This window comes from Strix uralensis, chromosome 22 (assembly GCF_047716275.1).
Source record: "Strix uralensis isolate ZFMK-TIS-50842 chromosome 22, bStrUra1, whole genome shotgun sequence".
Taxonomy (NCBI): domain Eukaryota; kingdom Metazoa; phylum Chordata; class Aves; order Strigiformes; family Strigidae; genus Strix; species Strix uralensis.
This window is the reverse complement of record NC_133993.1, coordinates 10,750,612-10,773,467: the sequence shown is the minus strand read 5'-3', so window position 1 is coordinate 10,773,467 and position 22,856 is coordinate 10,750,612. Positions and strand designations below refer to the sequence as shown.

Genomic DNA, 22,856 nt, shown 5'->3' with positions numbered 1-22,856 from the left:
GTGCTTTGGGGGGGATTGCGCTGCCGCCCCTGAGCCCGGGCCCCCGCACGCCGTCAAATCCAGCTCCTTTTTGCAGAACTCCAGGCGCAACTGGGAGGGTTCATCCTCTGGGCAGCGGGGCCATGGCTGCTTTCCCCCGCTCGGGGACCACTCTGGGACGGGGAGCAGGCCCACCGCCAAGCGCCGTCTTCCGCACGTGGAATTTTTAGTTCACTGAAAACCCTTCTCCAGCGCAGTGTAGCTGGAGCACGGGCCCAGACGCCGCAGGGACAGTTCAGCCAAAACCACCTGGATTCAGGAAAAAACAAACAATTCTCTGAGCTCCTCGTGGCTTCCAAAGTTTGTCCCAGGCTTCCTGGAAGTGCGGCTCTTGGTTTTGGTTCCTGGGTCCGGTTCCAGCCCTTTTGTAACAAACCCAGCCCCTGTCCTGGCCGGGTTCATGGGTCCGCTCCCAGCAGCCTCTGCCGCCGGCGGGTGATGCCCCATGTCCCCAAACACCACAAGACCCCGAAAGCCACCAACGCTGCAGCGTGTGGCCGAGCTGTCCCTGGTGAGGGGGACACGGATCGCCCCACTGAGCACCCACCGCACGTGTGGGTGCACAGACACGTGTGCCCTTGTGTGGGTGACAGGCCGAGCCATGGCGGCCACAGGGTGGGTGGCAGCGTGGTGGCCATGGGGGTTTCTGCACAGAAACGTCCTCATCCTGCGCGGGTGTCGCGGTGGAGAGCGTGCAGAGCTTCGCTCCCCGGAGAGACGTGCACCAGCTCACCTGGGACTCAGAGCTGCTGCCGGACAGTGCCGGGGGGGGGGTCAGCCCAACACAGCGGGGTCCCATCACCGCTGTCCCGCACAGCCCTGCCCGGGGGTCCCAGCCAGCGCCTCCGGACACACAGAGGGTGTGTGGGGGGGTCGGTTTCCTCCTGTCACCAGCTTCGTGGTGACCTCCAGAAGAGGGAAAGGGCCACAACCCTCCCTTCACCAGCAAGGGAGCTGGGGGGAGGCGGGTGCCCCCAGTTTGCAAGTGTCATGGAAGGGGCATCGGCCGCCCTGCTCCTGTGGCACCAGCCCCCACGTTCCCGGCAGCCTGGCAGTGGCTCTGCCAAATGCACACACGCACGTTTCTCCAGCCAAATCGGTTCCCAAGCCCAGCCCGGTGCCCCTGCAGCTGCCAGGACTGGGGGCAGCCAAAGCAGGGACCCCAAAGGAGAGCCCGGGGAGCCCCAGCCCTGGGCAGCCATCGGTGCGGGGCCGGGGCGCTGGGCCGGGCTCCAGGAGAGCTGGCGTCTTCCCTGGTCCGGCTGCCGAGCTGCTGCGCCAGCAAATTACAGCTCTTGTCTACATTGGCTGCAGGCGGCTGCCTTCGGCCCAGCTCCGCCGGCGTGTTTGCACAACCCCAAGCACCGCCGGCCGCTGGCGCTGGCCCCAGGCGACACCTCCAGCCCCAGGGAGCTGCGACCCCGGGGACCAAACTGTCCTCTTGTGGTGTGACCGCTGGCAACGCCACCTCCCAGTCACCATTTGCCGCAAACACCGTGAGAAAGCCGAGCCGTGGCCGGGAGCACCGGGCAGCCAGGAGGCGTGTGGCCGCCGGCATTCCCACGCCTGGGCATCTCCCAGCTGCGTCCCGGGACACCCTTCCAAACCACGGAGCGGAGCCAGCGATGCTCGGTGCGTACGGCACCGGCGCGCACGGGTACGTGTGCCGTGGGCTGCGGCTCTGCGAGGCCGCTGGCACTGCCTGGCCACCAGCACGTCGCCCTGGCACCAGCCGGTGCCTGTCCCTGTCCTCCCCTGAACTTTGAAGCCCGTCCAGCGTCTCGTCCCAGCCTGGCACCTTCTCCAGGCCCCGGCGCTGCTCCATGCCGCGGTGCAGGGCCAGCAGTGACGACCCTCGCTGTCCTCACCACGGCACCGAGCGGAGGCTGAGCTGGGACTCACGAGGAGGCACGAAATCATCTGCTTCCCGCCCCATCCCTGCTCGGTGTAGCTCTTCCTGAGGCTTTGTGGGTGTCTGGACTTTTGGGGCTGCTGAACCCCGAACCAGGCGCAGTATCCCCCAGGAGGGGGGGGACGAGGTGCCCAGGCAGGGACGGCGCAGCTGAGCCTGTCCCCGCACCGGTGGGACGCCCAGCGCCAGTCCCCAGCCCCGCGCTGGCCCCGCTCCCGCAGCCCAGTCCTGGGATCTACAAACCAAACACTCTCAGCTCAGGGATATTTTCCCCTTCCAAGCCACCACAAATCCAGCCCCCCACCCTCCCCAGCTCCCCCCAGCCTCCCTTACCCAGCCCCGCAGCCCCTGGCAGGTGCCTACGGAGGTGCCCAAAGCAGGTCCCTGCCCGGCGGGGTGTGAGGAGCCGCCCAGGGCCCAGCCTGCACCGAGCTGCACCCGGGGGAGCTCGGGGAGGGGAGCAGGGGGGCTCCTGGGGAGCAGGGACCACCCAGCACTCCTGGGCGATGTCCCTCGCTGCCACCGAGGATCCCTCCCCGTTCGCCCCGCCGGCAGCCGGTGCAGCCACGCTGCTCTCCCCTGTGCCTGTCGCCAGCAGCGGGAGGAAAAAAAATATCAAATATTTTTGCTGGGGGATCGGAGCCAGAGCCACCCACAGCCGCTCGGCCACCAGCCCCCGTAGCTACAGCAAAGTCCCTGGCCAGGCTTTCGTGGGCGGACGCCCTGACCCCCTCGTCCTGGGCATGTTCTGCCCCCACCGCCGGCACCGGCACTTCTTGGGGCCAAGGCTGGACCCGCTGGTGATCCCCAGGGATGCGGTTTGCCGGGGTCGGGGCTGCGAGTGCTGCTCCTGCACCCTCTGCCAGGGCTCGAGACAGCGGCGGGAGGGTGCTGCGGTCACCGGTGGTTTCTGGTTTAATTCAGCTCATTTGGAAGGGGAGTGTTTCCACACAGCACACCCCAGCACCGCAGGAACCAGTGTCCAGCCACGTGGGCTCCCCCTGGACCCCTCACTCCTCTGCTTTGCTTCCCCCCCACCCCTTTTCTTCAAAGCAATGCGAAGATAAAATGCACTCGATAGAAACACATTAAATAACAGGGAAAATTAAATACAGTAATTACCTTTTTTTTTCTTTTTGACGATACAAAGGTTCAAGTTTACTGTAAAAGAGGGTCGGTGCTACACAGGATTCCGAAGGGGTGGGCTTGGCCCAGGAGGGACTGACAGGAATCACACTGGCGTGAAAAAACACCGCTGGGGTTGGGGACCCTTACGCTGGTATATGAGCGTGTGTAAATACGGCCTTAAACTACAGGAGAGACGATATAAAACGCTGGAGCCCTCTGAGCCAGACACAAATGCGCCCCAGAGCGCTGGTGTCCCCAGTCACCCCCCAGCCACCCCAAAACCGGGAGAGGCTCCGCTGGATCTGCCGGCGCTGCCCGGGCTGTGTGCAGGGAGGGTGCCCCGCCCCGGGAAACCCATCCTTGTAGTGTGGGGCCGGGGGCTCCAGCAGGATGAGGACCCCCATCCTCGCTGACCCCCAGCCTGGCAAACTGACTCGGTTAAGAAGTTGGGCGCAGCCTCCTCGGAGCAGAGCCACGTGCAGCCGGGCGGGCAGCAGGGCAGGCAGGGCACAAGTGCAGGCAGGGGTCCGTGTCCAGGGCAGGCAGGGGGTCTGGCAGGAGGCAGCGAGCAGGGATGCAGCCAGCGGCTCGGCAGCTCCACAGGACCCCGCCAGGGCTGGCGGTCAGCAGCACGGCAGGGGCAGGGGCGCAGCCCCACGGGACACACGATGGAAGGTGCTACGGCCGCGCTGGGACACGCGCACCTGGGGAAAGGGGATGTGACAGGGGACACATCCCGGCTCGCTCTGCCCTCACCAGCCCTGGCTGGCAGGATGGCGGCACTCGCTAATCCCCATCCCCACCCCTGCCCTCGCCGAGACACGCAGGGACGTCCGCACCGGCACCATGCTGGGGAGCTGCTGGGGTCCAGGGGGGCAGAAGAGTGTTTCACTAAAACTGAAACATTTTGTTCCCATCAGGGGCCTCGGCACCCACCGGCATGGTCAGGGCGAATCCACGCGGAAAACCAAAACCTCCCACTGTGGCCACGGAGCCAGAGGGTGGGGCGGGGCGGGCGGTGATTGGCAAAATCCCCTCTGTCTTTGGCATGCTTGCCACGGCACCCAGTATGGCCATTTCTCACCTAAAAGACATTTAGGTGAAAAATTTCCAATCCAGCTGGCTCCCACAGAAGAGATTCAAAAAAAAAAAAAAAGAGAAAGAAAAAAACCACCCTACAAAAATAGTGACAATTTCTCAGTTAAGAACTTTGTGCTGGCGAAATCTGCAGATCCCGTCACTGAGACGTTCCAGAAATTCGTCCCGGTTTTGTTATGTTGGCCAAGTTGGAAGAAGAGAAGACAGAAACCATTGCCGGCAGTGCCCCGCTCCATGGAGATGGAGGATTTCAGCCTCAGGGGCCACACAGTCAATTTTAAGATCCCACCAACGACATTTTTTAAATATTAAAAATCTTTGGGGAAGAAAAATAAAAACAAACAAAAGAAGCCCTTCCTGCTGGGAGGCATTTCCTGGGCCTCCCTCATCCCCCGACCCTCCCCTTGGAGCCAGTGCCCGCGGGGATGCAGCCCTGCACGCCTGGGGGTGCCCCAAGCCCCGAGCCCCGGGGATGGGGCAGGGGGAGACAGGATGGGTGGGAGGAAAACGCTTCGTCCCTGCACAGGGAGCGGGACGGGGCTGGGCCGTGGGGCTGGGGGGTGGCAGCGGGGAGGGGGAAGGTCTCTTATTGCTCCGTGCGGCTGCGATGCCCATCGCACACACACGCTTTGGGTGAGATGGTGGCAGGTAGGGTCCCAGGCCCCAGGGTAGTAGTGGGGGTGTCTCTCCGGGCACCCCCAGTCCTTGGTTGGGCAGCCTCCCATGGGATGAGGCACTTCTGCTGCCGCACACAGAGGTCCGGCATGGACGGCAAGGCACTGCGGGCAGGGGTGCCGCCACAGCACCCCACGAGGTGCCGGCGTGTCCATGTCTGCCTGCGGGGCCAGGCTGGGCCAGGGAGCAGCCGAGCCCCTGCCACAGCCACCAGGCTCCCGGTCCCCTGGTCATGCTGCAGCACGGAGGGACCGGGGCGAAAGCTGGGGGGGCACCACGGGGCAGGCGGGCGGCGGCACCGAGGGGCGGCAGCATCGTGGGTGCTCTCCACCCCGGCAGCCTGGCACCAGCCCCACATCTGTCCCAGCAAGTGTCCGGGCAGGATGGAGGAGCCGCTGGCGAGTGCCGGGGACCCCTCGGCAGTGGTGGCTAGTGGTCATGGCACAGGGCGCGGTGCCGTGCCCCGTGGGCAGCCCGTGGCGCAGAGCACAGCGGCGATCCGGGGCACGTGCCGGGGTCCCCCGGCACCGGGGAGCTGTTCGGCAGTCGTGTCCCCCCTCCTCCTCTCCTACGCGGCCCCGGCGGGTGTCCTGGCCGCGGCACGGCGCGGGGCCGCCACAGTCGCGCTCACATGCTGTCCGCCAGCTGGTGACAGTCCAAGTCCCCTTTCAGCTCCAGGAAGCCCGGCAGCTTCACCCCCGTCTTGCGGTCCACGCACCAGCACTTGCCTCGCTGCCCGTCCAGCGCCGGGTGACACTGAGGGGACAGGTTGGTGAGTGGGGCCCAGCCTGGCCCCCACGGCCCCATCCCCACGGGCTGCCCAGTTGGGGCGACCAGGAGCTCTCACGGGGGCTTTTGCCACCCCCATCCCACCCCCGGGCTTTTGCAAAGGGCCCCAGAGCACCCGAAGGGTGATTCCCACCGGAGGCAGGAGCTCTGCCATGCCCCGGCACCGGCCCGTCTGCCCGCCGCCCCCTCCCCGCAGCCCCCGCCCCGGCCCTCCGTGCTGGGCAAGAGCCCGTCCTACCTGCTTGGGGTGGAAGTTGCCGTTGCGGTCGCAGTTGGGGATGGGGATGACGTACAGGTCCTCGTGCGTGCGGGTCTGCGAGGCGGCCAGCCGCTCCAGCGCCCGGTGCAGCTCGCTCTGGCACGAGCCCTGTGCCTGCGGGAATGGAGGAGGGGGCTGAGCCAGCAGCCGCCACCCCCAGCGCCCCAGGACCCTGACCCTGGAGCACGGCTCCGGGGTGCTCAGCACCCACCCTGCCCTCCCCAGCCCCGCGGTTGCTCACTATGGGCCGTGTCTCCTCGCGGTGATACGGGCTCCCGCTGTTGCGCATCTTGTTGCCGTTGTTGACCCGCTTCGCCTGCTGCTTCTGCAGGCACTTGCGGTCGTGGATGCTGCAGGGGCTGAAGCTGTTGTTGGGGTGCTCGATCTCCTCCTTCTCTGCAAGGACACAGGCCGGAGGGGACTCAGCGCCCTGGGGACAGCGGGGTCCCCGCGGTGCGCCGGAGCAACTCGCATCCCCAAGCACAACGTGCAGCCGGTGCTGCTGGATCCCCACACCCCCCTCCCCAGTCCCCACAGGCATCACCCCCCAGCCCCCAGGTCCTCCCCTGTCACCACGCTGGGCTGAGCTCTCCCCGCAGCACCGGGAGAGGCTCCTTGGAGTTTTAACAACTCATTAGCCACGATTCACGGGCTTGTTGCCACACGTCTGTTATTGTAGGGTTGCAAACGCACGCTGCGAGAGCGCCGGGCAGTTGCTCCAGCGTGCTGTGTGGCACGAGGGTCTGGCTGTGCCCCGGGCAGCCACGTGCCACCAGGCACCGGGTGCTCGCTCACAGGGCTGGAAGGTGACCCCCGGACACAGAGCCAGGGAGCCCCAGGAAGACCCCGGTGCCCCCAAAAAGCTGCCTCTGAGGAGCTGCAGCGGGAACGGAGGCAGCGGGGCTGCAGCGGGGTGGTGCTGAGCACCCGCCAGGCCCGGGGCAGCACCGGGCGCCGCCGCCAGGAGTGGAGCCGTGCTCTGCCGCAGGGTACAGCCCCCGCGAAGACATGAAAGAAGAAATTCCTGGAATAAGAAAGTTAATCTCCCGCGGGGCCAATCCCGAAAGGCGGCGCTTGGCATCCTCGCCTGCGCCAGGAGCGCAGCCAAACTGCGATCCCAGATGTTGGCAGCTGGACGGAGCATCATGAGACCTGAGCTCTCGGTGCAACTTTAGTTTTGAAAAAGCTGCCAGTCCCTCCAGTTTGGGGCCCGTTAACACCCTGCAGAGGGGCGACGCCCCGGGGAGCCGGGGTCCCGCCCGCGCTCGCATCAGGCACAGCCCCGAGCAGAGTTTTGACTCCCAACGCGCCTGGGCTGGGCGAGGAAAGCTGCCAGGGCTCCCTGCCCGGCTTATCCTGCAGTTGGGCTTAGACTAACTGATATCGCAGCCGGCAACGGGAAGAACCTTCCCAAAGCAGGCGAGGGACGGAGGCTGCCGGGGTGATGCCCGGCACTGGCCCTTCCCGCAGGCAGGCAGCAGGCAGGCAGCGGGCAGCAGGCAGGCAGCGGGCAGGCAGGCAGCAGGCAGGCAGCAGGCAGCAGGAGCGGAGCCGGAGGCTCCTGCCCGCCGCATCCCCACGGGATCCCGGCCCCGGTCTCCCATCGGCTCCTCACGCGGCAGCTCCCCTGCAGCGAAGGGCTCCTGGACCAGCTCCCAGCAGCCCGGTTAAAGTTCACAGCGAAGCCCCGATCAAAGCCTTCTCCTTCATTCGTGTTATTTGCTTTTTGTTTAATCTGTCAGTTTTTTTCCAGGAAATGGCTCATGCCCTTGAAATTTGAAACACACAAACCCAAAGTCTCCAGGACCCCGCACAGAGCGATGCCAGCCCCGGCAGCACCAACCACGGGGCCCTGGCACGAGGCAGGCACTGGCAGCAGAGCCCAGGCGGGGGCTCAGGGGGCTCGGGCAGGGATGCTCCTTCCCTCCCCTGCCTCCGCCCTGCACCTCATCGGGGAGAAACGGCAGGAAGAGCCCGGCAGGAGATGTGGCACCACAGGGACCACCACACCGAGGTCCCGGCACCTCCACGTGCTGCTCCCGCACCATGGAAAGGCAGGACCGGGGGGCACCGGCCGCTGCCTGCTCTGCCCAGGGGAAGCCCTCACCCAGCCCCGGCATGGACAAACACCCCTCCTCCCCCCGCCAGCTGCCTTCAGAGCGTCAAATCTCGGCTTAAATAAAACCAGATGCCAATAACATTTTCATAAGGTCACATGAAACATCGGTGCCTCCGGGCAGCGAGGCGGCTCTTGCCGGCGCTCGGCTCTGGGGACAGGGCTCTGGAACCGGGGTCCCCCGACTCGCACGCCAGCTCCGGGCTCCCTCCCCACGACGGGGATCGCTGCAGTCCTTGGGTGATTTTCCCACCCGCTGAGCGACGTGCGGCAGCTGGAGGAGCCTCCCGCCTCCCTCAGCAAAACTCCAGGACGAAGAAACTCCTCGCACTCGCACACAGAGACATGGAAAGAGCAGCCTGGGGGGACCCACCAGCCCCCTGCACCACTCCCGGTGCAGCCCACTGTGTCCCAACCCCTTGGGAAGCACAACCTGGATGTCGGCCCGGCAGCACCAGCAGGGTGCCCCCGAGCCCCCCCTCACCTCTCCCCCAGCCCCGCTCTGCCTGGAAGCCTTGGGCAGCCCATGAACCGGCCACCACCCGCCCGGTGCTGCCGGCTGCGGTTGGGGCTGTGCCGGCAAGAGGTCGGTCTCCGAGGGGCAGAGCGGAGTGGGGAGAAGCCCCTCTGCTCGGTTTGGGATGGGAGCGGGTGCTGCCCTCGCCCACCACACAGACCAGCCGCCCCGTCCCAGCAGGAGCAGGGTTTCTGCCCGGCCTTCTGCTTGGCCTGCAGACAGGAGACAAACGAGTCATTCAGCGTCACCTTCAATTAACGGGAGCTGCAAATGAGGGTGGTCACATGCCGAACTTGTGATTCACGGCGCCGAGCCTGAGGAAGCAGCGAAGGGCTCCGGGCTCCACCGCGCGGCTCCCGTGGGAGGAAGCCCCGGGGCAGCGAGCGAAGCCCCGGGACCGTGTGTGTGTCCGTGGAAGAGGGACAAGTGTCAGGGGCTCCCCCAGCTCCAGCCCCGCTCCCCCCCACTCCACCAGCCCAGGTGTGAAGGACCCCACGTGCGCCACAGCCAGAGGGGACACGTCCACGTGTCCAGGGCTGACACAGCACATGAGCCGCGGTGAGTCCCAGCACGCTCCGCTGCCCCGTCTGGCAGCCCTGGTGTGGCCTGCGGGTGGTCCTGCAGGGCCGCAGCCCAGCATCGGCTCTCTGGGCTGCCGGGGCTCTCGACATGGCTGGCACCGGCGCGGGGAAGTCTGTGCTCGTCCCACCGAGCGCTGGCTCCAGTGCAGTGCAGGGAGCGGGGGTGGATGGGGCACAGGTACCTACTGCCCCTTGGCCAGGAATGGCAAGCCTGGCGCGTCCCCATCCTGTGGGGACACGCTGCTGAGCCTCACCGTGCTCCAGCACATCTGCACGTCCCGGCTCAGCGCCCGGCATGAGCCCGACGGAGGAGAGGTCGGGCTGCAGGAGAGGGAGCGAGGGGTGCAGCTGATTCCCTGTAGGGACCTGAGCCTTGCTGGGAGCAGCACCCAGCCCGGAGACACCCGAGCATGGGCAAAGGCCAGACCCCATCCTGGGGACAGATGGGACACGACAACAGCCTCGCCTGGTCCCCGGAGTGGGTGGAAAGGGGCAGTGATGGATGCACGTGGGGTGGGGGCTGAACCCAGCCCGTCCTCACTGCCCATGTGCTGCACAACCACCATCCCTCCTGGTCCCTGACATGGGAAGGGAACAGGATCCATCCCAGCCGCTGCTACAGCAACCACGCGGGATGAATGCAACTCCCATGGGGTCAGTTTTTCCCAGACGTAATTATTTACCCGGCGTGAAATCACTCATCATGTGTGCTGGGGAAAAACGTCCTCACCTCTTCCCGGCTGCCACACATGGGCTCAGCCACCGCCTCCCCCAGGCACCCGCAGGCTGTGCCCAAAACCCGTGGCTGGAAGCTCCCGGGCCCAGCCCCGTCGCCGGGCTCTGGCCAAGCAGTGGGGTGTCCCGGGAGCCAGCCCAGAGCTGGCAGGGCTGGGAGTGGGACACGGACCAGGGTCCTGCACAGACCCACAGCCATGGGAGAGGGTCCTGGGTCAGGAGAGCGGCCGCCTGCACCCTCGCTTCTTAGAAAGTCCCATCCCGCGGGTGCCCCAAGGCCTGGGCGAGCAGAGAGGCTCTTTCCCAGCGATGGAGCCAGGAGCCATCGGCCAACCCCTCGGCAAGCCCAGCCTCAGCCCAGCCCCCCGCCATCCCAGCCTCTTCCCTGGAATGCGGAGCCCCCCGGGCCGAGCCCCCAGACAAAGTGTTTACTGTACGAGTTAACCGCTTCCCAGCCGCCCGCCCGCCGCAGCCTCCGCTAGCCCGGCACCCAGGGAACACGGGCACAGCCGGGGGGCACCTGCTTCGTACGCCCCTGCCCTTAAATTGGTATTTAATTCCCTTCTGCTTCCTCGGAGGGGACCCGTCGGATGCACCAGCCGTGTCGGGTGCCCGCGCTGTGGCGGGCAGGGCTGTGGTGGGAGCGATGGAGGCTGCAGCCCCCACGCTCCCACCGGCTCTGGGCTGCCGGAGCGGGACAGGGACCCACAGCTCGGACGTTCCACCGGGACCTTCCCGCCGGGGCTGCACCGAGCAAAGTGCTGCGGGGTGTCCGGGGCGAAGGGGCTTCCCGCTGCCCGCTCCCCTGTCCTGCCACCTGCGCTGCGGCAGGCAGGCGCGGTGCCCGGCGGGCGAGCCCAGCTCCCACGGCCACCCACTCGTCCCCAGCAAGGCCAAAACACTGCGGGAAGGAAGGGAAAAAACTGCAAGTCTGTTTCCTAAAGGCTCTGGGAAAAAATGCTGCGTTACACGGGGCACAGCCAAAACCAACAGGCCTTGGCAGCCCGACGCAGCCCCGGGCCAAGGAGCCCAGACAGCTCCTGCAGGATGTGGGCTGAGGACAGACAGGCAGGGCAGGGGGTCTCCACAGCGGACCCCGTGCCAAGCACTCGCGGCAAACTCCCGGCCCCGGAGAGGGGCAGCCGGGGGGGCCCAGACGTGACAGGCACTCCTCACCACCGGGACACCGGCGGAGCTGCCACGGAGCAGCTGTGCGAGGCGGGAACAGAGCTGGGATCCGGCCCCTTCTGCCCCATGGGGAGCTTCAGGTGACCCCGGTGGGGACACAGGGCCAGGGCAGCTCACGGACTGTCCCATGGCAGGACGCTGCTCCCCAGCCCCAGGGGCCGTGGTCCCCATCGCAGCCCACAGGGCGGGGACGGGGGAGCGCAGCATCCAGCCCCACGGGCCGGGTCTCCAGGCGCTGCCCCCGGGAGCGGCTCCGTTCGCACTGTCAAAGCCACGGTGCGACCTGTGCAGCTCTGGGGCTGGGCTCCAGCTCCGCTCCCGGCCCCCAGACCCTCCCCAAGCACCAGGGGGGTGGCAAGGGGCCACCATCAACACCTGCGAGAGGGTCCTGGGGCAGACACAGGTAGGCAGAGCCTACAGGCAGCCGGCTTCTCCGGCCTGGCCCTGCCTGCACCCCCCTGCCCCATCCGGCTGCGGGAAGGACACAGCTCCCGGCAGAGCCCCAGCCCAGAGCCCAGCCCGACCTGCCTGCGAGGGAAGCAGGTGCCCCGAGGCCTCTTTCTTGTTTCCTCCCGGCGGTGCAGGCAGAGCTGCCGGCAGCATCCCGGGCAAGGGGCAGCGCAGGGGTCACCATGCGACGGGAGCGTCCCTGGCAGCTGGGACCTGTCCCCAGGAGCTGTGGGTGCCATCCAGGCCACCGAGCCCCTGCGGAGCACCCCGCGATGACACCAGCTGTGGCACCGCCGTGGCTAAGGGTGGCACCAAAGTGACCCGCTGGTACCCAGTGGCGGGCACTCACACAGCTCCGCTCCGTGCGTGCCCATCCCCGGGGTGCCCCGTCCCGTCCCACTGCTGGGTCCCTCCAGCCTCAACTGGTGCCAAGCCAGCGGCGGGTGCAAACAGGGGGGGTCACGTCACCAACCTGGCGAGGGGCGAGGGCCCCCCCCCCGGGCAACCCCCCCCTCGCCCCTCCGCCGCTCCGGGGCCGCCCTTACCTGGGGGCTGGAGGCTCTCCTGGATGGCCTCGACGTCGGCCAGGTCGGTGCAGATGCCCTGGCCGTGCATGAGGGTGTGGAGGGGCCGCGGCACGCCGCGGGGGGGGTAGCACCGCAGCCCGGCGCCGCAGCGGGCGGTGTAGACGCCGCAGGCGGTCCCGCGGCCGAGCGCGCAGGTTGCGCAGCAGCCGCAGCCCGGTTCCCGCACCAGCTCCGCGCAGCCCTGCGGGGCCTTGCAGCGCGCCAGCCGCTCCTCCGAGCACGGCGGGCACTGGATCGCCTCCTCGCCGCCCCCCGGCCCCGCCGCCGCCGCCAGCAGCAGCAGAAGGGCCAGCGGCAGCGCTCGCCCGGTCGCCCCGCGCATGGCGGCTCCGCGCCCCCCTCCGCGCCCCCTCCGCGGCTGGCGGCGCTGGGCTGGCGGCGGCGGCGGCGGCTTTATGCGGGCCCCTGGCCACACCTCCCGCCGCCGGCACCGGGGCCACCGGCGGGGCCGCCCCCGCCGCCCCCGGGAAGCCACCGCTCCCCGCCGACGGGGCCACCGGCGGCTCCAGCACCGGGGCCACCGGCGGGGCAGCTCCGGCGCCCGGTAGCGCGGAGACCCCCGGCCCTGCGCGCCCGCCCCCCCCCCAACCCACCGGACACCACCCGCCGCCCCCTCGCAGCCCCCGGCAGCCGCCCCGACACCCTGCCCGCCCGGTCCGGAGAGCAACTGGGGTGTACTGGGAGGGGGTGGGAAGCATCCGGGGCTGCATGGCGGGGGTTGGGGCTGAGACACCCCAGCGTGGGGCAGCCCGGGGTGGGCTCCGGGCCCCGGGCGCGGGGGTCTCCGGCGGGAGCAGAAGCGCTGCCGGTAACACCGGTATCACGGGCAGCTCAGCCCCGGTCTGCCAGGGACGCCCTGGGGCGGCCCCGCCGGGTCCCCGCGCCCCCCCGGCCCCGCACCGGCCCGGGATAAGTTGAAAGGTGCCGGCATCTAGTGGCTATTTCGGAAAACGGGCAGGCGGGGGGGCCGAGCATCCCCCCGCTCCGGCCCCGCCAGGCCCCGCAGTCCCCGGGGGAGGGCGGAGGCCCCGGGAGGCAGCAGGGACCAGCCCCCGTCCCCCCCACCCAGCATCACCCGGGGGCCTGGTGACCCGTGAGCTGCGCCCAGGGGCCTCTCGGCCAGCGCCGGGCTCGGGGCAGGCGGGGGGGACCCTCCTGGACTTGGCAGGGGGGTCTTGGGCACAGCCCGGGGTGGGGTGAGCTCGGGCACAAGCTGCCCCTGCCCTGCGGGAGATGCTGCGGCGCCTGGAGTGGCCTCGTACGAGCTGTCCCCCACGCTCCCAGCTCGCTGCGGGGGGTGGCAAGGGCGCAGAGAGCCCCTGTCCCCGTCCCCGGTGGCCAGGAGTAAGGCAGAGACCTGCTGAACTCGTGCCATGGGTCGAGGAGCCGCTGGGCGCTGTGGGGAGCTTGGTCCCGCGTGCCCAGGGACACAGGGGCACAGCAGCACCTGGGTGCTGGCCGCGTCACCACGCTGGCCCTGGCCAACGCTGGCAAAACCACCAACGGAGAGACGGTGCAGCCCGTCAGGAGGGTGACAGTCACCCCGCGGGACATGGGGAGCCGGCTCGGCCCGGTGTGGCACCGTGGGGCGAGCACAATGTGCAGGGAACAGCCACATCGCGCAGGGTTTGTGACTGCGCCCGCCACCACACTCACGGCAATTAACGGTCGTTAAACGCCCGGACATTGGGCCTCGCTGCGGGGGCCTGCTGTGGGGCTGGGTGTAGCGGGTGGGACGAGAGGAGCAGAGCCAGCCAGTAATGCAGAGCTGGGCTGAGAACCCCAAACTCATCTCACGGGTGAGTACAGATAGTGCTCAAACCGGCGTTTTGCGGCCGGAGTGCCGGCACTGGTGGCACTGGCCACGGGGGCTCCCAGGACCATCTTCTCTCTCCTGTGCAGGTGGGTCGGGCAGCGCCAAGTGTGCAGGCAGGGCACGGGCAGGCAGGGGGGCTGTAGAGGGGGGCAGGCAGGGTCTGTGTCCCCCACACTCCCCTGTCCCCCCCCTTTTCCCCTCCCAGCTGGCGCAGGGGCCCTGCCAGGGCTGCTCCGGAGCCCCTGCCCTGCCTGGCACGGCTGCGCCGTGGCCGTGACTCGGGGCAGAGGCGCCAGCCTTGACACGGTGTCCAAGGGGGGGCCAAACCCAAACAGGTGCCCACCCCCGCTCAGGACGTGGCACCTTATCAGGCCTTGGCAGCGCCGAGCGCCGGCGGGGGAGACTGTTGTGTCTGCGGGCAGAGGCAGCGCAGCCCCGGGGGCCATCCCCCACCTCTGGCCAGGCACAGCTCCTCGGGGTCCCCATTCGTCCCAGCACCATCCTGCGAGATGCTGAGGGGCTGGGCCAGTGCACCCCCCTGCCACGCCGCCCCCCACCCCGACCACAGCCCTGCTGCCAAGGAGGAGGCTTGGGGCGCGCTGCTGGGTGCAGCCCAGCTCCCCCGCCTGGGACAGGGCAGTCCCGTGCCCCCAGCCCCTCCCAGAACGTCTTTCCCAACCTCGGTGGCAATTTGGGGTTCCCGAGGCTGGGGGCGGGGGGGGGGGGGTCAGGCTATTTCCCCACAACTCCCCCAAGCAGGGTTTAGAGAGACCCTAGCCCTGGGGAGGGGCTGCAGGGCAGTGCAGAGCAGGGACAGAAGAGGGGCTGGGGGTCAGTGGGGGATGGAGACCCCCAGCCAAGGGTGGCCCTGGCAGCTGGGGAGACGCAGGACCCTTTGCTGTGAGACACGGTGGCTGCGCACACTGCAGGGCACGGGATCGTGCCCACTGCAGCACCCCCACGCCCCCCCGGGCTCTTGCAGCCCCTTCCCCAGAACTCAGCCCTGCTGACCCCTGAGCTGGTCCCCGTCCCCTCCCGGCACCAGGCACCAGTGGCCGGGCAGACCCCGCAGAGCACCCAGGGTCAATGCCCCATCCTCCACTCCCCTCCTCGCTGGTTTTACTCCCCATTTCGAGGCAGCATCTCGCCCCCCGGCCCTCCCTCGCCTTGGTTCCAGCAGCTCCTGGCCCTGGCTCCCTTCCCCGCGGTTCCTGGCTGCCCTCCACGCCCCTGGTCGGCTGGTGGGGCAGAGGGTGACCTGGGTGCTCAGCCCCCGCCGGATGCGGCCCGTGGGGTGAGGGTGTCGGGGGAGGCGAGGGGCGTGTCGGGCAGCGCGGGGGCCGCCGTGATAACAGCGGGAGCCGTGCCGGGGCCACGGGAGCAGACGGCGAGGGTGAGCAGGATGAGCCAAGCCCCCCCAGCCTGGGCACCCTCACCCCGAGGCAGCAGCATGGGGTCCAGCGGCCCCCCGTGCCTCCTCCGCACGCTCTGCATCCTCTCGGTGCTGGCCGGGCGCCTGCCCCCCACCACGGCCCAGTGGTTTTACCCCCTGGGCTCGGAGGACACCACGGCAGATCCAGGCACCAGCCCCACGGCCCCCACGGCGCCCACCCTGGACAGGGAGGAAGGTAGGCAAGGTGGGGTGGGGGCACGGCATCCCCAGCACCCCCAGCTCCTGCGCCCCAGCAAGGAGGGGGCACCTTACGGCTGGAGGAGGAGGTGTGGGGTGCTGGGGTCCGGGCTGGGAGTACTGTGCCACCCTGGCCCCCCCCCCCCAGCCCTGCCACCTCCCCCCCATCACTCCTTTGCTCCCACAGACGCAGAAGCCGGCAGCGTGGAGCCCCCGCGGAAGGTGCTGCTGAGCAAACCCCCGCTGGCCACGGCCCCCAGACGCCGGGAGCCCCTCGCCAGGGGGGCAGCGAAGGGTCCGGGCCATGCCCCGCCACGCACACGAGGCCAGGTGCCTTTCCCTGGGCAGCGTCCCCCTCCCCAGCTCCCCCAGCCCTCCCAAAACTCCCCAGCGCTGCTGGGCCCCTCACTGTGTCCTTCCCCTTATCTGCCCCGGGCAGGGCAGCGTGTCCCGCTCTGGCCCTGAGCCACGGCTCAACCTCTGCCCACGTGGGAAGGAGCCGAGGCAGCTCCCGGCGTCCCCCCGCACAGCTCAGCCCCCCATCCCAGGCTCCCACTCTGGGCTGCCCCCCAGGATCCCCCCAAGCCCCACACTGAGCTCTCCCCGTCCATCCTAGCAGCACCGACCCACGGCCGCCCCGGAGATCTTCGAGGGGAGCGCGGAGGAAGAGGAGTTCCTGCAGATCAAGGTGGTGGAGGGGTCCTGGTGCCCGGGGGGGTGCAAGGGGCAGCCTGGGGTGGGCACCCGGGGACATGGGCTGGTAGGGTGGGATGGGTGCGGTGCTCAGGGGACAGGGATGGTGCTTGGGGGTCTCGCACTCAGCCCCTCCTCTCCTCCGCACAGTCAACAGCGAAGGGGCTGCCCCGGCCAGTGCCCCCAGCCCCGGAGACGGACCCTGCCCTCCAGGTGAGAGGTGGGCGCAGGGCACCCGTGCTGGACCCTGCGGTCGGGGCTCCTGGCCTGCAGCTCACCGCTCTCTCCCTCTCCAGATGCACAACAGCTCCGACTGTGTCTGCCCCGTGCGCCCCGGCCCTCCCGGCCCTCCCGGCCCAAAGGTGCGGTGATTGTCCCCAGGGAGGAGCAGGGGGGGCTTGGGGACCCACAGAGACCTACTGGGAGAAATCCCGCAGCTCTTTTGGCCGTGCAAAACCTTTTCTGCTCAGGATTTGGACTCTCGCTTCCGGGTCTGGTTTTGGGGGCGACTCAGGTGACCCCGGCAGGGGGGCAGCAGGTCCCTGTGGTGGGCATCAGCGGAGGAAAGCGCCAGGAGCCAGGCTCTGTCTTTCCCTGACAGGGAGAGAAAGGTGACCGGGGGTCCCCAGGAGAGAAAGGCCAGCCCGGATTCTCTGGGGAGAGAGGGAAATCCGGCAGCCCAGGGCAGCCAGGTCACCAGGGTCCCCGGGGCCCCCCAGGTCCTCCAGGACCACCGGGGCCCCCGGGACCACCAGGCACATGGGGAGCCAGGAGCCCCCCCGCACCCGCTGCCCTGCCCAAGGGATCAGAGAATGAGGTGAGCGCTGGGGTGGGGGCACGGGCGGGCGATGCCGGTGCAGTGTCTGTCCCCGGCTGGACCAGCAGGGATGGGGAGGGTGGGGGTGCGTGGTTGTGGGAGTGGGTGACCCAAGGGAGGGTGACCAGGGGATGGGACGTGGCCGCTTACCCACTCTGCTCTCTCTTTCCTCCCTCCCTCCAACCCAACAAGCAGGTGGGAGCATCCAGCCCTGCGGGAAACCCAGGACCCCCGGGCCCCCCCGGGCTGCCCGGCCTGCCCGGACCTCCAGGCTACCCAGGCCACGAAGGCCCCCCGGGGGTCCCTGGGCGGGAGGGGCAGCCGGGACCCCCCGGCCCGCCCGGGGCTGTGGGAACACCCGGCTTCCCCGGGGCTGAAGGACCTCCAGGGTCTCCAGGCTCAGCTGGGCCAGAGGGACCCCCGGGGGCACCAGGGCTCCCAGGGCCACAGGGTCCCTCCGGGGTGCCTGGGCACGAAGGACCCCCCGGTCCCGCAGGACCTGCGTCGCTCCCTGGCAAACCAGGGCTCCGCGGGGAGCCGGGATTCCCCGGACTGAAGGTGAGGGGGGCCCAGCCCAGCCCACCCGTGGGGCCAGAGCAGAGCTGGCGGGGTGGGGACAGAGCAGCCGGGCTCACCGGCCCCTCGCTCTGCCCCAGTGGGGAGCAGCCCCCAGCACCAACAGCTCTGGGGCTGCCCCAGCCCTGTCGCTGCGGGGCCCGGGGGGGATGCAGGGTGCTGAGCCCCCACGCACCGTGTGCTGGCAGGGTGAGAAGGGCGACCGCGGACTGCCAGGCATGCCAGGGAGCCCTGGCCGGACAGGGGAGACGGGCTCCCCGGGCATGCCCGGTCCCATGGGGCCACCAGGGCCGCCGGGGGACTACAGGGTGAGTCGTGGGGCTGGGGTTGGGGGTGTTCAGGGGTGGGGGCAGCCCCGGCTCACCCCAACACATCCTCTCTTTCCAGTGTGACCCACGCCACGCAGGGCACCGCGGATCGGCCGGGCCGCCGGGCCCCAAGGTGAGCCGGGGGGAACAGGCAGCAAGGGCACGGGGATGGCACCGACTGCGGCCACTCCCCGGTGCCGGTGCCAAGACCAAAGAGCTCCGTGGCGGGTGTCACCCCGTGGAGCGACGCACGGGGCTGTGCTGGGGGGCCCGGGAGTGCCCAGGGACCCCCCGCACTGGGGCACTGACAGGACCTTGCTGCTTTCCTTCCAGGGAGAAAAGGGCGACCCCGGAGAGCGGGTTTGTAGCCGTGGGCACCACCGTGGGGGGAGCTGGCTGGGGGGGTCCCATACCCACACCCTGAGCGTGAACCCCTGAGCCCTCCGTGCCAGCCTCCGCCTCGCCCTGGTGGCACAGCCAGAGTCCCCAAACGGGCTGGGACACGGCTGGGGGGGACACAGCGAGTCACACCATCCCCTGGGCAGGTGCACACACACGTGCACACACACAACGCACACACCCCCAGCCCAGGCTCTAATCGTGCCTCTCTCTCGGCTCACCCAGGGGTGCTGCTACGGGGAACACGGGTGCAAACCAGGCCACTTCCCCTTCCCCAGCACCGGCAGCCAGCCCGGAGCCTGGGTGCCCATCAGCGGGTACCAAACGGTGAGTCCTCAGGGCTCGTGGGGTCCCATCACAGTGAGGCGTGCCCGGGGACCCCAGCCTGGCCTTGGGGACCCTGCTGCCAGAGCTCTGGGTGCCCCACGCTGCAGCTCACCCCACCGGCAGCCCCACAGGGCTCACAGCCCCCGCTGGGATGGAGGATGGAGAGGGAGAGGATGGAGATCACCATCTTCTCTCTCTTTCTCTGCAGGGTGGCAAAGAGGAGCCGGAGGTTTACGGAGCGATCATCCCCCACGTGAGAGGCGCTGCCCCGGCGCGGGGAGCTCAGTCTGGGGAGGGGAACAGAGCGGGGAGGCTGAGGGAGAGCGATGGGGTGTTCTATAGCTGTCCCCTCAAAAGGCAGCACCAAACTAGCCTGGTCCAATCTCCACACTGCTCTACTGCAGGGTCTTCGAGGTCCCCCTGGCCCCCCCGGGCCCCCTGGCCCCCCCGGAGCACCAGGTCTCCTCTACCTCAACGTAAGGCCCAGCACAGGCTGTGCAGGCGCCTGTGCCAGAGCACGCACACGTGTGAGCATGCACAGCGCCAGGGGCTCCCCGCAAACCCGCCTGTCTTTGCTTCCAGAGGGTTTACCCCGTCCGTGCCCAGCCGCCCTGCAAGCAGCCGGTAAGCCGCGGGCTCGCTGTCCCCAAGAGAGACCCTGTCCCCTCCCCATGCCCCGCGAAACGCGTCCCTGTGCCCAGCGGCAGTAATGGGCCCCGCTTGCCTTCGCAGGCAGCCACCGACGCAGGCTGGGCAGCAGGTAAGGACATTTCTCAGGTGCTTTGGGGGCTCCAGCCTCCTTGGAAATGCTTTTTGTGAAGTCTTGCCTCCCTCCCTGGGCACCGGGGCTGTGACACCCTGCACAGGTCCCCAGCACCGCAGCTGGCTTCTCCCACCCGGCTCCCGCGGGAGCATTTGGCCCTGTGCCGGGGGGCGCCTTGTGACCCCCCCACCCTCTCTGGGCTCTCCAGATGCTGACATCCCTCAGACGGAGCTGCCGGACTCCCACACCGATCTCCGGGTGCGTTGTGGCTGCGACTGCGGCCGAGTCCCCCAGGCTGCCCCACAGCCGGGCCCTGAACCTCTCCATCCCCCCCCCAGCGCCAGACCTGGGTCTTCAGGTCCAAGGAGCTGATGCTGAAGTCGGGCAGCGCCGTGCCCGAGGGGAGCCTGGTCTACGTGCGGGAAGGGAGCAGCGCCTTCCTCCGGACCCCCACCGGCTGGAGCCGTCTCCTGGTACCGTGCACCAAGGACACCCCTCGGGGTCCCTCACAGGGTGGGGGGGTCCGGGCTCCAGCCCTGGCAGCCGGCACTGGGCTGGATTTGGCGCTGGAGCAGCAGAGCCTGGGGAAGGAGCCGGTTCCCCCCTCACCCATCGCTCTGCTCGTTGCATTGAGCAGCTGGAGGATTCGGAGTCACTCTTCGCTGGGGACGACCCCTCCGCCTCCACCCCACGGTACCAGGTGAGGGGTGTGGGCAGCCGCCGGGTCCGCTCATGTCCCAGGAAGGGGACAGAGCCCTCCTTTGCGGGGGGACAAGCCCCTGTGGGACCGTCCTTTCCTTTCCATCCAGGAGGCGAAGCGGGTGAAGACGAGAGGTCCTGTCATGGGGCCGCCCACGCTGGCCCCGACGGACTCGCTGGTGAGCCCCACCGCAGGTCCAGCCCCGCCGGGAGGGACATGCCGTGGGGACAGGGCAGCACCAGCCCGGCACACGCAGAGCTGGGGGTCACGTTGGGACAGGGAGGGTGCTGCACCCATGGCACCCATGGCACAGGGATGGGTGTCCCTGGGCTGACCTGAGCCATGATTCCAGGTCCAGAAGGAGGAAGGACAAGAGCTGCCCCAGATCCTGCCAACCACCATGGCCCCACGGATCCCATCAGTGAGCAGTGCCCGGCCCCGGGGGTGGGAGTCAAGTGGCCCAACCATGGGAGAGGGGGGAGAGGTGCCTGGGGGACCCCTCCGTGCCTGGCCAGCACCACCGGAGGCTCACAGCCTCCCAGGCAGGAGGGAGCAGGGCCCTCGACGCCTGGCCATGCCCAAGCCCCCCCGTTGCCCTGCCTCCCCCCCACAGCTCCGCCTGGCCGCCCTGAACGTGCCCCTCGCCGGTGACATGAGCGGGATCCGGGGCGCCGACCTGCAGTGCTACCGGCAGTCCCAGGAGGCTCAGCTCTACGGCACTTTCCGGGCGTTCCTGTCGGCCCCCACCCAGGATCTGGTCTCCATCGTCAAGAGGACAGACAGGACCCTCCCTGTTGTCAACCTGAAGGCAGGTACCCCCGTCCCCTGTGGGGGCTGCTGGCAGCAAAGCCCCGCAGCCCCCAGTGAGCCTCGGCTGGCCCAGTCCCTCACTGGGGCTGCTGAGCACGGCCAGGAGCTGAGGGGGACCCAGAGCAAGTTATTGCCCACACATGGTCAGGACAAGGGCATCGCCCCAGCCCCCGGCTCAGCACCGCTGCTTGTGCCCACAGGGCCAGCTGCTGGCCAAATCCTGGAGCTCCCTCTTCGAGGGCCAGGCCGGTGCCGCCCCGCGGGGCCCCATCTACTCCTTCAACGGGCGCAACGTCCTGACGGATCCCCTCTGGTGAGTCCAGCCGCAGGACGGGCATGGCAGAGCATCCCTGAACAAACGCACCCGCACCAGGAACCAGGCTGGGGGGTCTGCAGTGGGTCCCCCCCCCTTATCCCTGCAGAAGCTGGTGCAAAGGGCCAGCGGTGCCCTGGGGGGTGTCCCCCAGCCCCTCTCACCCCCATCCCCATCCGCAGGCCCCGACGGCTGGCGTGGCACGGATCCACGCCGCGCGGTGGCCAAGCCCGCAGGCGGGATTGCCAGGGCTGGCGCAGCTCCGGCCCCGGGGAGGGCCTGGCCGCCCCCCTGGGCGAGGGCAGGCTGCTGGCGGGGCAGCGGCACAACTGCTCGGCGGCGCTGGTTGTGCTCTGCGTGGAGGTGGCTTTTCCCTACCGGCACATGTGGTGACCCCGGCACCGTGGCACCAGGGACCCCCAGCCACACTCCCAAGGCAGCCCCCTCCACCGTCCTGCGGGGCCAAGAAAACAGCCCCGGGACCCCCGTGGGTAGCGCAGGGGGAGAATGGCAGCGCTGGAGCTGTGCGAGGGCACCGAGGGGACACCGACCCCGCAGCTCCCCAGGCCGGGGGTTGGCTGGGTGGTGCCGGGCTGTGCCCAGCTGCCTCCCGGCACCTCCAGTGAAGCAAATGCTGTCACTGCCCCAGAAATAAAGACACAAAAAGTTGGTGTTTTGGATGACACGCAGCGCTCTGTTACAGGGGGCCCTAACCAGGCCATGGCCTGCCACAGCGAGGGGCATGGGGGGGCACGCTGCAGCCAGCCTGGGAGCTGGGGAGGGGGTCTGGAGCCACGCGGGGGCTGCGTCAACCAAGCAGCCTCTCCCAGGGCACAGGCAGCACCAGGCTTGGCCTGACCTGGCGTTTGGGCAGAGACTGAGCTGCTGCTGCACTGTGGGCAGCGGGGCTTCGCCTCTCCCGGCCCTCGGGAACCAGAGTGTGACTCTCTCGAGGTGCAGGCAGCGGAGTTTGCCCCTCCCAAAGCGCCAGCAGCAGGCAGGGGCAAAATCCTCAAGAAGCAGGCATCGTCCCCCTCTCCGCACAGGAGCAGGCAGGCAGAGGTGTGCGGGCAGAGCTGGGGCGCGGGGCTGGGGCAGCAGCAGCGGGTTGGGGTCTCTGCCTGCCCATGGCGGCAGCCCCCCGGGCTGGTAGCTCTGGGGTAGGCACACAGGGGCACGCTCCAGGGCCCGGTGTCTGTTGAAGAGGCAGCACTGTGCCCCAGTGTCCCCAGTGTGTCCCCAGTGCCTGTCCAGTGGGTCCCAGTGCATCCCCAGGACCTGCCCAGTGGGTCCCAGTGCATCCCCAGGACCTGCCCAGTGGATCCCAGTGGATCCCCAAGCTTGCCCAATACGGCCCCGGTGTGACATGGGGGCAGCCCAGTGGGTCCCCAAGGCCTGTCTAGTAGGTCCCTGCGCGTCTCCAGAAGCTGCCCAGTGTCCCCAGTGTCCCCCCGGGGCTGCCCAGCGCGACCCAGTACATCACACCCCCAACGGCAACCAGGCAGCGGTATAGCCCCGCCTCACAACGCCTCCACTCTCCTATTGGTCGATTTCGCCGCCCGTCACGCAACTATCCCTTCTGAGTGGCTAGTTTGAATGCGCAGGGCGCCCTCTGATTGGTCAGAAGGAG

The 22,856-nt window shown here is 68.9% G+C and overlaps 2 protein-coding genes and 1 long non-coding RNA gene across 3 annotated transcripts; 2 read left to right on the top strand and 1 right to left on the bottom strand.

The window, feature by feature from the left end:
- Positions 1–3,057: 3,057 nt before the first annotated feature.
- On the bottom strand, positions 3,058–12,396 carry IGFBP4 (insulin like growth factor binding protein 4). Its single transcript, XM_074892143.1, has 4 exons — positions 12,033–12,396; positions 6,142–6,296; positions 5,880–6,014; positions 3,058–5,608 (listed from the first exon to the last, which is right to left on the bottom strand). The coding sequence occupies exons 1-4, from the start codon at positions 12,394–12,396 to the stop codon at positions 5,480–5,482; spliced, it is 783 nt and encodes a 260-aa protein (XP_074748244.1). The 3' UTR covers positions 3,058–5,479.
- Positions 12,397–16,361: 3,965 nt separating this feature from the next.
- On the top strand, positions 16,362–16,903 carry LOC141953548 (uncharacterized). Its single transcript, XR_012631927.1, has 3 exons — positions 16,362–16,426; positions 16,510–16,575; positions 16,815–16,903. It is a non-coding gene; the product is annotated as an uncharacterized LOC141953548 (long non-coding RNA).
- A 946-nt stretch (positions 16,904–17,849) lies between these two features.
- On the top strand, positions 17,850–21,906 carry LOC141953495 (collagen alpha-1(XV) chain-like). The gene is made up of 16 exons (XM_074892105.1): positions 17,850–17,914; positions 17,994–18,047; positions 18,248–18,274; positions 18,539–18,640; positions 18,849–18,893; positions 19,045–19,116; positions 19,223–19,264; positions 19,373–19,400; positions 19,612–19,661; positions 19,742–19,876; positions 20,041–20,103; positions 20,213–20,281; positions 20,456–20,524; positions 20,717–20,911; positions 21,114–21,226; positions 21,409–21,906. The coding sequence occupies exons 1-16, from the start codon at positions 17,870–17,872 to the stop codon at positions 21,617–21,619; spliced, it is 1,320 nt and encodes a 439-aa protein (XP_074748206.1). The 5' UTR covers positions 17,850–17,869; the 3' UTR covers positions 21,620–21,906.
- The last annotated feature ends 950 nt before the right edge of the window (positions 21,907–22,856 follow it).

Coding starts and splice junctions, on each gene's coding strand:
- IGFBP4 (XM_074892143.1), bottom strand. CDS start 12,396: ATGCGCGGGGCGACCGGGCGAGCGCTGCCGCTGGCCCTTCTGCTGCTG. Junction 6,297..12,032: donor GGAGAGCCTCCAGCCCCCAG/GTAAGGGCGGCC, acceptor GTGTCCTTGCAG/AGAAGGAGGAGATCGAGCAC. Junction 5,609..5,879: donor GCAACTTCCACCCCAAGCAG/GTAGGACGGGCT, acceptor CTGTCCCCTCAG/TGTCACCCGGCGCTGGACGG.
- LOC141953495 (XM_074892105.1), top strand. CDS start 17,870: ATGCCCGGTCCCATGGGGCCACCAGGGCCGCCGGGGGACTACAGG. Junction 19,662..19,741: donor ACTCCCACACCGATCTCCGG/GTGCGTTGTGGC, acceptor TCCCCCCCCCAG/CGCCAGACCTGGGTCTTCAG. Junction 19,877..20,040: donor CCGGCTGGAGCCGTCTCCTG/GTACCGTGCACC, acceptor TGCATTGAGCAG/CTGGAGGATTCGGAGTCACT.